The sequence below is a fragment of the Apostichopus japonicus genome, chromosome 19 (genome assembly GCF_037975245.1).
Source record: "Apostichopus japonicus isolate 1M-3 chromosome 19, ASM3797524v1, whole genome shotgun sequence".
NCBI lineage: Eukaryota > Metazoa > Echinodermata > Holothuroidea > Aspidochirotida > Stichopodidae > Apostichopus > Apostichopus japonicus.
Genome location: NC_092579.1, coordinates 26,720,575 through 26,737,221, shown reverse-complemented (window position 1 = coordinate 26,737,221; position 16,647 = coordinate 26,720,575). Strand labels below are relative to the sequence as shown.

Here is a 16,647-nt window from a genome sequence, read left to right as displayed (position 1 = left end):
TGAGGGGGCAAATGCATGATAAGCCCCCCCCCCCCAATATTTACCAAGGCTCCGAAACGTGCATCTGCCCATTTTTCAATGCATACTTGTCGATCTGTCCGATGCACACGTATACTATATAGGTGTAATAATTTTAGTAATTGCTGCTCCGCGCCAACCGATGGTGGCGCTCCGCTTAGATAGTCTCCACACATTAGCCCCCCCCCCCCCCAATAATTTTTCCGTTCCGCCGCGCCTGAAAGAGACATGGCACTAAGTGTTCAGTTAAATCATCTTTTTGTTGTTTGGAATTTATCAACCACAAGCTGCAAAGGTAGAAATATATACATGGGGAGGAAGATTAAGACTTTTATGCATAACCTAATAACCTGAGGTACTAATTCAAGTATTGATAATTTGCTTTCTAATAAAACTTTTACTAAGCCATTGGAAAGCTGTAAATATTTTAGCTGTTGGATAGTTTTCATGCAGCTCCCTGTGGCATGCTTATTCCATACTTTAGCTGTAATTAACCCCCCCCCCCCCCATTTGTATTCTACATGAGAACTGAGCTGAAGCTTAGAATTATCTTAATTTTAATGAGGGAATATTATTTGTGAGCTTTAATATTACAGATGATAATGGAGATTTCCGCATGCATTTAAAACAAGTCACATGATTCCAATTGAACAGACTATGGGCTTTCACTCCACTTGACAGATTTCAAGTGGCCTTCACCACATTAGCAAGTAATGCATGAGTATCAATTAATAAACAATGGCATCTGATCACCATCCTCTGAGTAATGAGTGTATAATGCAACAAAGTCAATTCCACCAGCTCTGCATGTGTCAACTGGTGATGTCGGGGATGGTGAGAGAGGACAAAGTGAAGCATCTTTGTTTACTTACTTCTCAACTTCAAATCCTCACATGGTCCACGGTCCACTGTTGCCAACAGCTCAGCAGTGGCTTCTATAGCAGTGCTTTATCTTGTAAGAGCAATAACTTTCTGCTTAAAGGAAAAGCCACTGTTCCAGTAGCTTTTGGTTATTCCTCTGGAAACAATAACCTGAAGTCTTGTTCAATCTGCAAGCAAGAAATTTCCAGGATTTACTTTACATGTCAAGAACTGATCACAATGAATTTTCTTTAGCATTTTATTGTTATACAGGAGCAAGAATGCAATGCTTTTTATCCTCGCTGCAAGGAATCCTGTATTGGTTCTTTCATCCAAAAAAGCTTCCTGAAAATAATAGTGAAATGTACCTAGTACTATATGGTCCACATTATGTAGCACTATCCAGTCAGAGACTTCAAATGTCGTTTCCCAAGTTAAGCTGAAGGTTGAAAATCGCTAAGAGTTTTCATAAGTATCTTTCAAGACATCTTTACCATCAAGAATACTCTCACAAATTATGAAATACCACAAGAGTATGTGGCAGTAATTTTAGTTTGAACTAGCAACACTACGCATGTGACCTTTAACCTCTTTTTCTGCTAAATTCAAGGGCATGAAGAGAGTGGCGGAGCTAGGGGTATCGGTCAGAGGGGGGGGGGGAAAGAATGGTCTGTAGGGGCAATTTCGACACATTCTAAGCGGAGCGCCACCACAGGTTGGCGCGGAGCGTACAGAAATTTTTGAGTAAACATATTCCCTAGTTCCTGGAAATGACCCTTTTCGGGCCTTGCTAATTTGCAGATAAACGAAGAATAAACAGCTGTTAGAGCATTTGTCAGAAAATTACACCAACAAAATGTGTCAAATGTCAATAGGTACAATAGATGAGAGCGCAATAAAAAATTCATTAATCGCGAATAAATAAAAAGTGGTAAAAATCTGAAAAAGGGCGCCAGCAGTCCATTTGAGTCCGTCAGGGGGTGCATCTCCCCCCCCCCCCCTTGACTGTATGAACGCTCCGCCACTGCATGAAGAGGAAGAATTGCAGGGGGGCAAACACATTACCAAAGTTTCTGCCTACTGTGAAGTTGGGGGAGGGGGGATGAAATGTTTTCTATGGCAATGTCCATTGCCAAGTAATGTGTTGTCCCAACATTTAAAGTGAGAAAAAAAGTTCTCCTCTTGCCTTGGGAAGATCACAGTACCTAGAATTTAAATTTTGACTGGCTCTGCGCATTAGACAAACCATTTCTCCTCCTACCCATGCTAATATCTCTGCAATTAATGTTGAACTAAGATACTGCAGAACAACTGTTTCGAAGCATGGTTTCAAAATTTACAACAACGTCCCTATCACAGCAAGTGCCATAGCCACAAAACCGTCGGGTGGGGGGGGGGGGGGGGTTCCTCGGGTTCTCCAACAGAAATTATAAAATTTGAAATGATATGGTTTCTGTGGCCATTTCCAATATCAAATCATACATGTTCCAGGATAGTTATCATATAAACATGTTTTTGTGCAAGCATAATTTCATATCACAACTAATGTTTTACTGTTTGATTTTCCAGGGGAGGTGAGTGCCGCCATTGCCCCTTCCTTGCAGAGGCTCAAGGCCTGAGGGTCAACAAATATCAAATTTTGGCTGAGAGCTTTATTATCTGCAATAAGATTCAAACCAGTTTATTGAAATAAATTACTTACATAAACTGTTGGTCTATGTGGATCTTTAAGGCTTTCACCAATACCAATTGCATATTTTCTTTTAGTGACCGTAGGTGGAGTCCGTCTGTGATGGTAGATGTAGGGATACAAAATATAACAAGTGCATTACATATTTGCCTTATTAAATGAGTGATTATTTAAAGGCCCTTTTCTCTCACCCCAAATCTGCCATTAAACCTGCAATAACCAGTCAGCTCAAATTTTATGTCTGTGTTAATAACAACAATATAGACTAATGCAGAATTTAATAACCTGAGCTATGAAATTCTCTTGCACAGAAGACCAAACATGTCTCTAAAGGATCTCAGCTATCTGCTATATTGGTCACAACTCCCAATATAATATGATATGAACTAGAATAGTTTCCAACACCATGAAATTGAACTGCTGGGGTTAGCCCCACTAAGTATTTGTGTAAACAATTTCAACAACGTGTGTCTTAATATATTTAGACTGAAAAGCAATACCTGGTGTTCAATGATGGTTGATACTGAGCACGTCAGAGCACTGTCTATTATTGTGCCAACTTTTGGGCCCATGCAGCAGATCTTTAAGGCCATGTTAACGATTGATCCCCACTCTTAAGATCAGATCTCTGACAAAGGAGCAGACTCCTCCCCACCCCCCTCCCCGCGTGAACCATAGGGTATTAACATTGGATCTTTTGACATACTGAGATCCCTCAAGAGATCAAGAAACAGGAATTTATCAACTATCATGTCAAAAAAATAGCTATTGTATGTTCTTGAATCTTTGGCTAATAATTTGTTGTATGCTCACCACTCAACATTGTTTACACTTCAAAATCTGATCTCAAGCGCCGGAATGATCTGCCGTTTATCCTGGTCGCTCTATTAGGGGCTTTGATCTGGATCTAATTTGCATAATTTACACTGGTAATACATCAGGATCTGATATCCTGAAGGATCACTGACCACTGATTTCCTAGTCTCAATTAAACCAAACTAGCTCTTAAAATATCTCCTTCAACTGTAGGGGTGTGATTTATCTCAAAATATGACATTTGAACCAATTCTAGGAAAAATTTACAAGCCAAGTGAAATATGAGGTAATTGGGATGGTTCATGCTGTATTTTGTTATATCATTTAAAACATGGGTGCTGTATGGCAAAATCCTAACTCACTTTCTGAGATATAGAGGTGAAAATGTTGAGATAAAAATGTCAATTCATTATGATAACTTATGAAGTCAGTTGTTTAGAACGAAAAGACAAAAGTTTGATACCGAAGTCACAATTTTGACTTTGTAAATTTTATTTTTGGCTAAAAACACTCAAATTGTGAGATTAAAAGGTCAACATTTTATGACAAAAATTCTAAAGTTGAGAATTTTTCAATTAAGCCACTGCATTGCTAAAAAGATAAATTCAAAATTATGTTAAGTTATGTTTGGGCATGTGAGGATCCAAGATTTTTTTCTTGTCAGCACACAAAAACCATTGTGTAACAGGAACATACCAATAAGCCTGGTTGAAAAATTGACACAAGTGTGGCAGTCAGAAATTGCTACTGCCACACTTCAATTCTACAAATATCATCATGGGTTGACCATCTAAATGTTTCATCAATGGAGCACTTACAAAGTTACAACAAGTGTCAATTCATGTTCATAGACATGTTAAATTTCCTTCCTATACCAATTTCTATGCACTGAAGTAGGAAGAATGACGTCATACGACATCGACTGAAGCCACTCATCAAACTGGTGGCGCTTTGCTTGAACGGCAAGAAAGTACCAGCGCGAAGTACAAACACATAACTAACTTTGACATAACTAAAGTGATAAAGTTTACATAAATCACTCCAAATGGTGATATCGTGTGCCGCATTTCGCCAAAAATGTGGCAGTGGACTGCAGCTTCACAGGTAATTCTTAAGAAGCGATAGCAGAATCATTTACATAGGAATATAATTACTTTAGTGTCGTCTGCCCATCTAAAGATCTAGTGAGTAGTGCTGTATTGTTATTCACTGGAAAATTGGATGTAGCCTAGGCCTAGGCTAGTTAGCCTACTGTAGGCCCCTAGACCAGCTATACGGCTGTCCTTTTGGATGCGAAATGACTTAGGCTAAGCCTAATGACAGCAATTATCACCACCTCATTTTACTTAAAACTTTATCCCTAACGATAGATCCACATGCCAGAATAACTGAAGATGAAATTTACATAGCCTACCTTGCCCTTGGTCTACTGAAGAGTAAGATTCTAACGTCGGTTCGCCTAGCCTAGCCTAGGTCATAACGAAGCCTACAATATTTCAGTCTATTAATATATCTACTAGAATTGTACAAATATTCACACACATTCTCCATTTGCAACATATTCCCAACAATGTACAAGTAAGTGTGGCAAAAGGGTATAGGGCCTAGCCTAGGCCCCTAAGCAGTAAAGCAGGCTAAAGGCCTAGCCAGTAATCTGAGTCTTGAGGTAGGCTAGGCCAAAGCCTATAGCCAGGTATGTTCTGGATAGTAACTTAATTACAGGCAATTTGCATAAATTTACTCAACTATGATTTAAAGGCCTAATGATATTCACTTACCATGTTTGGACAAAGCTTTGTAGGCAATACAACACACTCAAGCCACTACTTGTGATAACATCTCATCTAATGATGACAATATGTGACTGAATGTAGATATGCATCAAACTATGCATCAAAATGTAGATATGCATCAAACTGTTTGCACTCTCACTTCATAAGGTGGGATCTGTTATCCTGCATAATCTACTACCCACTTTGCAACATTAACATTCAACTGAAAACTGCATGCACAGACTAATATGGAAATATTACACAAAAGTAGGTGTGTGGAAAGGGGGAGGGGAGTGGGGTGGAAGGAGGGAGGGTTGCTTCTTCACTGCATTTTCCTGGGACAACTATGACACTATCTGAGTGGAGCACTAAAATAATACAAGCAAGAAAATGTTGCCATATGCTTCTCTGATACCGGAAATGACACTTTCCAGACATTAAAAGTTGCATAAAGCACTCCAATTGCTCATAAGAGGCGAGAAAATGTTTCAAAGTTTGTTCTTATAAGTCAGGAGTATAGTAATTACTACTCTGATGTGGTCACCATAACATGTCTCTCTTGTGAAAAGTACACCTACTCTTTCGGAAAAATGGGTAAAATCAAATTCCATTTTCAAAGTCGAATGGACAATGTATGTATGATGACTTATAAATGATCTGGCTCTTTGCCTCACTTTTCTCACGGCTTCAATACACGATAACTTTAATTATGTTCCATTGAGATACTTTTCTTGACTCACAGGCAAATTTTTTTTACAATCTTTCATACAGAATCTCATATAATCTTTGATACAGCAATCTTTTTTATTCTTGTATATTCTCCTATAGGCAAATATGGAGAATAGATGTGCAATACAGTGTGTCAGTTGCGGGAAGCATGTCCTCAGTTGTGGGAAGCATGTAGCCAGGCATCACCAGGTGAAGGAGAAAGGCCAAAGATTGTGGCTTAAGTACTAGTGAGGACAAATGTAAGTAGCAAATGTTTGTGTAAAGTATCATATTCACACAATGTAATCCCCTACCAAAAGGGTTACTTCGCTGCGCAGTCGCTGCGACTTCGCTGCGAAGGAATTCCTTCGCTACAAGACTTCGCAGTACTTCACTTTTACTCTGACTTTGCCGTAACTTCGCATCTGCAGAAATATTACTTCGCCGCAGGGTTTTGCTCCTGTGACTAGTCGCAGCAACATCGCAGCAAAGGAATATGACTTCGCAGGAGGCCCATCTTGTTTTAACTGGTCACAGCTACTTCGCGGCAAGGAAAGTTAATTCGCAGGAAAGGCCTTCTTGTTGCAACCAGTCGCAGCTACTTCGCGGCAATGGAAAATTACTTCGCAGGAAAGGCCCTCTTGTTGCAACCAGTCGCAGCTACTTCGCGGCAGAGAAAGTTACTTCGCAGGAATGGTCTTCTCGTTGCAACCAGTCCCGGCTACTTTGCGTCAAGGAATAATCACTTTACAGAAAGGTACCATTCCTGCGACTAGTTGTGGGAACTCAAGTTATTACTGCATGATCATGATTCATGGGCAGGTTTCCCTTCTCCAATTAGCTGTATTTACTACACAGCGAGAAAGCTTTCATAGTGCAGCACAATGAAGCTCACAGTGCAGCGGTTCTGCAGTTAACTTATCTTCACAACAAGGAGAAACTTACATACAATCTTACAGACTCAAACTCTACACAAACCAAACAGATATCATACAATTTTAAGGATTTCTTTTTATTGGTTTCAATTAAAGAGCCATAATCTTTTAAATGTTTTAACTTTTCCTGTAGGAATAGAAAATATGTGGTACCACTGAACAAACTGTAATGGTTACAACATGAGGAGAGGCACATTAGAGATTATGATTCCTGTACTTTAATTCAAATAGGTTACTGTAACATCAAGGCTTATAGATCAGCAATTAAAAAATTACTGATCTATTAATTTCTTTTAATTCGTACAGGAAACCCACAGATAACACTAAGCAATGCAAATTATTAAATCTTTAGAATCTTAAAAGTAATCTCAAAACTGTGAGAACATAACTCAGGAAGATTCTTATTCATAATTCTACCAAACTTCACTGTAGTTTATGTTAATCAATTAATAGGTTCAGTTAATAGGTTTAAAATGTTAATTAGGTTTTTAAAATTTGGAAAGTAACTGAGAAACAATCCATACTTCCCTTAAATCTATGCTGCATTTTATCTACAAAACCAGGATGCTGAAACAAGTTTTGAATTTGAGGCTCTAGTGTTACATTGAGGAATTTGTTCTTCTCAAAGTCAATTGTCATCCTGCATATATTACAGTAAGTTGGTGTGGCCATCTTCAACAGAGCTAAAACAGGACCCACAGTAATAATACTTTTGCACTGGTGAATCTGCCTTTTCAAAATAGTTCTTAAACTTATGAAGACTACCAAGGGCAGAGTGAGTTTCCATACAATGGAGACTAATTAGTACTAGCATATCAGACAGCTGGACATCAGTGATGGAATGTTGCAAATGTGAGTATCAGGAGGAGACTTGTTTCTACTGTCATCCAATGTCCTCTATAGATGTATGATGAACCACTCCTGGACTCTGTCTCTGACTCTTCATCATCTTCCAAAGGTGAAGCTTCACAGGTATCATCGGGCTCACCCAACGTATCCTCCCACTTATCAGAAATGTGACCATCTTGGTCAAGAGTTGCCTGCCAGTTTGTAATGTTCATTAGTTCACTTACTTCCATTGCTAAAGGTATATATGATGGGTGGATAATTGTTGTGGTACTTTCATCAGTGCACTGATAATCTGGCTGCAAGCTCTCTACAAAGGATGATTAGCCACCTAACAACTTTAGATTGAGGTGGATTTAAAGAATGAAATTGAAACATAAATTCAGTTAAATATTGACAAGTGACTTTTATGATATCATTCAAGAAGTAGCCTACAGGCCTGAGAATTTTGGTTCAACTGAAACAGCAGTTGTTAGTGTTAGTGACAGAAAATGCCATTGAGCCCATGTGACATTACTAAAAGTGCGTAACTAATGACCAAAGCAAAGACAAGATATTTGGTGATCCTGTGAGGAAGGTAGGAAGGAATGTGGGTGTTTTAGCATTGTAGGTGTAATGCCAGATCTGGAATATTTGGAAAAAAGAATGAGTAGAGATTTAATGGGTTGCTAAGATGTCATCAAAATAGCTTTTTTAAGTGACACATAACCAGGAAATACACTGGGAAGAAAAAAACCAACAAGGGTTTACTTTAGAATTAATCACTTAATTAAAGAGGAGTTCATAATGCCTTCCAACAAACGGAAGGGAAATTAAATGTATTTTCTTGGTGAAAGAAAAACCGAATAATTTAAGTTTAGACCATCCTAACCATCGAAAAGAAACACTTAAGGTTGCATAAAGGATTTAAGTTTCGACCATCTTAACCATTTCCATGGAAGTGTAACAGTGAGATAATAGTGACCCAATGTCAAAGGTCATTTGAAATTGTTGAACCACACAGCTAGCTCCACCCGCTGTGCAATGACACCATACACAAATATTCAGGATATCATCAATAAATGATTAAAGTGACTCTTTGAAGTATCTTCTTATTTTGCCAAATCTTTCACAATGTAGAAGGGATTTAGCAAACCCACAAACAATGTAGATGGATTTATTTTTTTATTTTTCACCTAACTTCTTGACTTTGATGGTGGTGTAAGTAAATGTTGAAAATTCATTTTGTTTTTGCTTATTTTCTGTCTCCATTTCAGACTGTCTGCATTGAGTGAACAACTAAATACACTACAACATAACATTAGCCAGAAAGAAAATGATTTACGGATCTTAGACGAGGAGATAAGACACATACCTCCAGAATCAAACACAGAAACTGCTGTCTTGGAGTAAGTTATTTTACACAGGGATTTTGCAGTATCGTAGATAATCACTTTTTTAGCACTTTTTTTCCAGTCTTGTGGACATTAGACAAAAACTTGAAGGAGATCAGTAAGACTTAATTTGTTAACATATATCACAGTTATAGTTTTCTGTTATTGATTTACAAAAGAGGAAAATTTGACAAGAGTTCTCATCAATCATTCCAAAAGGAACTTTCCTGAATCTATGAGAGTAACATATGACATGCAGTTAAAAAAGTTTTTTTTAAATATTGCAACAACAAAAAATAATCAAATTTTAATAAAAAAAATAAAAAAAATATATATATTAAAAAAATTATAAAACTTATAAAAATAAAAATAAAAAAAATAAATAAAAAATATGAATTTGAATTTTCCTCCATTACGTGAATGTAAACTAGTCACGCCAGTAAACTGCACGGCTTTAGCATTTACAATTCAAAATTAGCTGAAGTCAACATGAGAAAGTTTGTTTGATACATGTAACTCTTAACAATTTAAATAATGTCAAGTTTTTATTTTCTTTCTATGCCTTTCTGTGGACTTTTTTTATAATGGAATTATTCTTATAGCAGTGTAACAGTTAGTTACACGTGTTGGGTTAATTAAGTTATTGAATCTTTTATATATATAATTAATTTATTTATTTCTTAGTGGCTACTTTTGTGTTGTATTTAATGTTGTTTAATTCAGGTTTGTATATGGATAGGGTAATCAACATAGTTTACCAGGTTCAGTTTGAACCTTTATGAAAAGTATTTTTAAGAAGGAAAAAAAACAAAAAAATGTTAGAGATTTGGAAATCATAAGTCTAACATTGTTCCTAGCTAGTTCTGTAGAAGGTATGGTGGCTTTAAAGTTTTGACCGAATATTAATCCAGTTATTTGATGTACTTAATTATGCCTGTAAAAGTTGTTTATAAAGAACAACTCTTTAATAAACTTGAAAAGTGTGGGAATTAAGCGTGTATGAGCCATGTATCCATTGGTGGTGGTACCTGGTGTTTATATGCATTACAACTTTTGTCATATAACTTATTAAAATATTCTCCTTAATTTTTTTGGTGGTTTTTTTTTTTGGTGGGGGGGGGTGAGTGTTTACCTCAGTTTGTCCTGTATGTTAAACATTTCTGACATGTCTTTGTTATATTGAATATTTTCCATATTTGGTGGCTGTTCAAATCACTCTTGCTTTTTGTAAACTCAAGTGCATGCATACTGTAGTTGTGCGTAGTTTGTAAATGTGTTACCAAACCTCTGCAATACTCTGCAAATTATCTCTGATTGCGTCTGTTTTGCTTTGGTTCACCTTCACTTATATTTCCTGTACTTTAAGGCATCTATGCAAATCAATGTTCTGAAGGTCATTTCACAGGCTCTTGAGGTAAACATTTTGTTACTACTAGCTTTGGTGACAGTGAAGTACATGCATGCAGTAGTTGTGCTTGTATTCTCCTCTTTCTGTTTTGCTTTGCTTCACCTGTACTTATATTTCTGTACTTTAATCAACTTGTACAGGAGATGTTCCTATTTGGTGGTAGTTTTCCTGGGTTAGCAGTGTATTAATACTACTAGTTGTTATGAAACTAAAGTGTAGGCTATTGCCTACTGTATTAGGTGTAGCAGTCTTTGTATTGAAAACCTCTGGTTATTTCTTGTCACATATGCCCAATTTCTTGCTCTTGATTCAATCTTTTGTTTGTTTCTCCTGTAATTTGAATCAATTTATTCAAATACTTTTTGTAAATGGATCTTCTATTGAAGGAAGTAAATAAAACAAAGAAAAAGCCACAAGGAACAGGAAAAATATTACAAAGAAACCATTGTCTTCAATCTTATGCACTACCAAAAGATTAAATGCATGACCTTTTTGATGGATTGGCCATTAAAATGTTGAAGGTTTCCCCAAGCCATTATCACAGACGAATTTAACAATTATGGTTTCTTTAATGTTGATTTAATGTCATCCTTTATTCTTTCATGAGCAAACTGAACCTTGCCTTATATCCTTAATCCTTGTCCACTCATTTGTTGGGTTGAATATAACAGATGACATTTCTAGCAATATTACAGTTCCTTTTTATGGTAACACCAGATGGGCAGAAAAGCTGATCAAAAGTTGTAGGAAATACTTTTACATCAATTTTAACTGAAATTTGTGGTTCTCTTGGATAATGTTGATCTCTCATCTTTTGCTTTGTTGTTGTTGTTATTTTTCCGCAGCCTGCTTACAAAACAGAAAGATTACCGAGACATCTTAAACTTGAAGTGCCACGAAGCTAAAGTAGAGCAGCAATTGTCCTGCCTCCTGGAAAAGTTACAAGGAATTGACCCGGACCAACTGCCGTTAGGGATAGACTTAAAGGACCAGCAATCCCTGGGACCAATACCCCAGACTGTGAGTTTACATTACAATCTTTAATTTTCTGGAATAATTATGTAAAATAGGGTCAGATGGTAAACTAGGATTATGAAGGCAGACAAAATAATTGTTAACTTTTAAATTGTTGTGAAATATAAGGACTGGCTCAGGGGTGTACTTAACAGAGACCTGCTATTTCTGAAATTATAATGAAATTCAAGTGCTTGAAAAAGATCCTTCTTGCCCAACAAATTCCTTTTAGGTTGTAAAGTTAGTTTAGATGATGGTACACCATTTTTTGGATAAAAACTTGGAATTTTCTGTCGAATCTTGATATTTCACTTCAACTTTACGAAGTAAATAAATTGTAGAAGCATCTCATGGATGATACTGAAAAGAAAAAAAGGCATCATGGATACAACTTAATGTAGTAGGATTAGTGTTCAAACGATTAACCTAATCGGAATCGGTACGATTATTGCATAATCGGAACATAATCGGAATTGGTAAAAATTACGTGGAATACCAATAATGTCATACCAATTATTTAAAAAAATATGGAAGGTGAAAATATCATTATTCAAAAACATGGGGAAGTTGAAAAAACCAACTGATGTATTAGGTTTGTTCTTTAACTGCCAAATATTAAAATAAAGACACCCTCTATACGTCTTTTACAATGTTAATTCATCAAATTAGGCTGCCAGGGTCGCCGATTTTGCTTCCCTCGTGGTTAGTGACTTCATATTTCTCGGCACAGTAAGCATAGCAGCAATACCAATTCCGCGAATTAACGAATGTGCTGGACAGGGTCGGAAATAAGTGGGGATGACAAGCGATTCGCCCTCGGAAGTGCTAAAAAAGCCCTCCTAAAGCACAATTACGAGTGCGAAAAAGAAAAAAGAAATATAAGAAAATCGCCCTCGTTATATCAGGTGTCTGTGTAAAATTAATTGTGACATGCGTTTGCTTAAGCTAGGAATTGCAGTTGCAGCACGAATCGCGCAAGCAGTTCTCACATCGCGCATCAAATTTGAAGCAGTGCGGGAGGGTCGCGCACAATCACCGGAAAGTTCCCGTGGCAAATTACGGCCTCCACGAAGCAATTTCAGTACCAGCGAAAATAACCTAAAATCCCCACAAATCTCCGACCACATGGTAGCCTTACTTCACACTAAGTCCACTGCATGGAAATATAACCTTGCCATCTGTTTATTTGCTCTAGTTGTGTTGCAAATAAACAATAAAAATATCCATGGAAAGTGCAACCTTCGACCACATGTTAGCCTAACAACCACACTAAGTCAATGGGAAATGTAGCTTAACCATCGGTTTGTAAAAAAAAAAAAAAATGCGTAGCTTAGTTTACAACTTTCAATTGCTGGAAATCGGCATTTGTTTGGAAGGAACTGTATGTTCTATGTCTTACAGAGGGAATGTTATATTTTATATTGGAGTAGTTTCTAGTTGTTATTATTTTGTTACATCAATCTGGTATTACATCTTAGAGTAATTTTAAACAAGTTACAATGGTACAATTTGCTTTTCAGTTTGATTGGCCTCAGCTTACATTTTCCGATTGAACCTGAATGGAGTTAAATAGGTAACGAATTGTATGTTTAACTTCAAGTTTGTAACATTTCTATTTGATACTTTTTGAGATGGATATTTTGAGTAACTATTCTTAGCCCATTTCAAGCCATTAACAGGTGACATTCACATCGAAGTGGTTAGGCCTTTCGCTTAGCACAGTGCTGACTAGGTAGGATGTCATATTTCCGTATTTTGGAAATTTAAAAAAAAAAAACCTTTTTTTTCTTTCCGAGAAACTCCAGAAGTAATTTGGTAAATACAAAAGGATACCTTAGAGCCTTGTATTAAAACGAAGCAAAAGGAAACGGGAAAATCACAACAATAATTGTTTCTGTCAAACTTTATTGCCGATTTCGTATAAACGGGATATTTTCTCATTTTCAAATAATCGGAATCGGAATCGGTACGATTATGAATAAAATAATCGGTAATCGGTATTTTCTGTTATGCATAATCGTTTGAACACTACAATAAACTTGAGGTGTAGGATACTAGGTTTTGTTATCAGAGGTATGCAAACTTTTAGGCCTACACCCCCAGGATCTTCTGTCAGGACTGATCCACGAACCACCATACCCCTTCCCCATCCCTCCACCATACAAACAATTTGTGTTCGATATGGTAAAGGCACGCCCTTCCTTTCATCGAATATAGCAACAATGCAAGAAGTATATGTGGGAATAGCTTCTAGCTTTGGTTAGAAACAAGATGCTTCAGTACACTTGGCCTGTTAGTCATAGCTAAAGACCCCCATGGTTACAACTTAATAAAACCTCATAAACTGAGATGTACAGGATGGAGCCTGTCTTTGGGTTTTGTGTATTAAAATTGCATTTGCATGTGTATAAATGTATGTGTGTATGTTATCATGTATGAGTGCATGCTGTGATGGTAACCTGGGAAAGGAGGTGCTTGTACCTATATGAAAACAACCTCTGTTGACTCCCACACATCCTAACTGCCATCAGTAACATGCATGCCAACTTTAGTATTGGGTTCGTGATACATCATGGAGGTGTGCCTCCTGAATATGGTAATGTAGATGACCTGATGTGACACCCACCTTCCCCGTTCCCATAGCAATAAGTGAATGTGTTTGACAGTAAGCGCCCTGTTTGATGTCACTATTGCATGTTGAGCATGGAATTGCAGTATGTGTATGGGTGTATGTGTTTGTGTATTCATGTATAAGTATGTGTGGGTGCAGGGGGTAGGAAGCTTCCAAAAAGTGGGGGGGGGGGGCACAACATCAGAGGGGCACTTTCTCATTCCACAACCACCACTCGTTATGTTATAAACCGATACACACCGGCCAAATCACTTAAATATATATATGATGTGTTAGTATGCTATCAATACAATTTTGGTGCACATAATAATTTAATTTTTTTTTTAAATTAACAAAGGCTTAAGATATCCAAAAGACAGTTCTTCATCAAAGGGGCACATTTTATTTGCCAGTAGGGCACATTTGCTTTTTTGAAAAATAGTTGGGAGGCACATGCCCCCACTCCCCCCCCCCAAGCTCCTACTGTATCCCCCTGTATGCGTGCATGTATATATGTATGTGAAAATGTGCTAGAAAAGTGGTAATCCATGACCAATCATTTGCACTTAAATTCTTGCTTTGGCCACCATATGGCATGAGACACTTAAATGTCCTATTTAACTGACTAGAAACGTCTGCAAAGAACTTGGGAGGAAAATACATACATTTCCTCCTATCCTCTGTTGCTACTGTAAAACTAGAGACGTAATTGAAGCTAGTTGAAATTTTATTCATGTACAAACATCCTGAATTAGGAATCTCCATTGTCGTCTTAGTCAAGACTCCTTCCTCTGGGAGATTCAAGAGAAACATATCCTTGGACAAGGAAGTTTTCATTTTTAGCAGATTTTCTGACTTGATTTCTACGAAAACTACACTTATGACATGACATTTCCAAAACATGTATTGCTAATATTGTGTTAACCTGTCCGTACAGTAATGCTAGCTGCAAGGTGTCTCGTGTCTGATAAACAAGGCCAGCAGGTGTGTTACAGTTGATTTAGCTATAGAGAGTGCTAGTATACTAGTGATATTACAGATTGGAAGGAAGATTAAACTTCAGATTTTATTGATACCTTATTTTTTTAAAGGAAGCTGGGTTTATCTGCAACCTGAATTTATTATACTTTGGCAATTCTTCACTGATATGTTTTAGATTCGCTCTGTTTTAATGTACCGGTGAAAATATCAGTCTCATAAACATGCGTGGGTCACAGTGTGAAGTATTAAAGAGTTATGAAGGTAGTTTATACAAGTCATAAGTGTGTGTGAATATTAAATCATCAACCACTGATATTAATAGTCATCAGTGTGTCCCCTACACATACTAAAAACATCAAATAACAAGAAGTATATTATTTCAACCCACAAAGCATATAAACTCACTGCGACATATTTATCTAATTGAAAACCCACCCACCCATCTCAGTATAATGTAGAGCTGATGAGAGCCTTTCGGGAAGTACTTTAAACAATTTTAGCGTGTTAAGCATTTGGCCGATAATTGAAGAACTGGACTATGGTTAATTCATAGTACATTTAAATGATACCAAGAATGGGAGATATGAGTTGATCCTATTGTCTTGGTTTATTTCAATCTCTGAGTCTGCTTAGGTTCTGTGACGTGAGCAAGTATTTCGGTCTGGAGTGGGTGAAGGGTAGACCATTCTCATGCACTGAAGTCATGTGACAAGTGCACTCAGTCATGTAATAAGTGCACTCAGTCAGGTGATATGTGCACTCAATCAGGTGACAAGTGCACTCAGTCAGGTGATATGTGCACTCAATCAGGTGACAAGTGCACCCAGTCATGTGATAAGTGCACTCAATCAGGTGACAAGTGCACTCAGTCAGGTGATATGTGAACTCAATCAGGTGACAAGTGTACTTAGTCAGGTGACAGTGTGCACATGTCATATGATAATTGAAATCTTCCAGCTGAACAAACATGAGATGGGAGAAGCGTGCTCCAACTGTGGTCTGACTTCATTGTGTCAAGTCAGTCTCCTATTACAGTGGAAGCAGGACACTTCGCCCAACAACCATTTCGCCCAACTGCCATTTCGCCCAACCTTACCATTTCGCCCAACTAGCCTGGTCATTTCGCCCAACCAGCCTGGTCATTTCGCCCAACCAGCCTGGTCATTTCGCCCAACCAGCCTGGTCATTTCGCCCAACCAGCTTGGTCATTTCGCCCAACCTTGATTAAATATGATACTTCAAAAGGAAACGTTTGGGAATTTTTAACGTTACAGGATACGAACCGAATATTAAGGATTCTTGAGGATGGATCAGTGTTTTAGGGGTTAGGTTTGATAGTAAACGTTCGGGAATTGTTAACGTTATGGGATTCGAACCAAGTATTAAGGAAACTTGAAGTCGTGGTTAAATTGATTACAAATGTTAATACATATGTGGTTACATTGATAAAGTGGTTACGTTGATTAAATATAGTACTTCAATATTATGGACGGATTTTATATTTTTTTCTTCAATTTAATAAGGAAACGTTCGGAATTTTTAGTCAGTATGATGGATCAGTGTTTTAGGGGTCAGGTTTGATAGGTTTTTATGAAGACCGATTCCCCTGTGTTT

At 37.3% G+C, this 16,647-nt stretch overlaps 1 protein-coding gene across 3 annotated transcripts in view; it reads left to right on the top strand.

Moving 5' to 3' along the window:
• The first annotated feature begins 4,329 nt into the window (after nucleotides 1-4,329).
• The window catches only part of LOC139959867 (uncharacterized), a 14,754-nt gene continuing 2,436 nt past the window's right edge, over nucleotides 4,330-16,647 (top strand). Inside the window, exons 1-3 of one of the 3 annotated variants that reach the window (XM_071957775.1) lie at nucleotides 4,330-4,489; nucleotides 8,903-9,034; nucleotides 11,273-11,447. In XM_071957775.1, coding sequence (XP_071813876.1) covers nucleotides 4,431-4,489; nucleotides 8,903-9,034; nucleotides 11,273-11,447 — 366 coding nt within the window. In that variant the 5' untranslated portion in view covers nucleotides 4,330-4,430. Of the gene's footprint in view, nucleotides 4,490-5,985; nucleotides 6,126-6,150; nucleotides 6,623-8,902; nucleotides 9,036-11,272; nucleotides 11,448-16,647 lie in introns of those variants that run through there. The other 2 variants (XR_011790246.1, XM_071957774.1) reach the window with 2 other exon arrangements.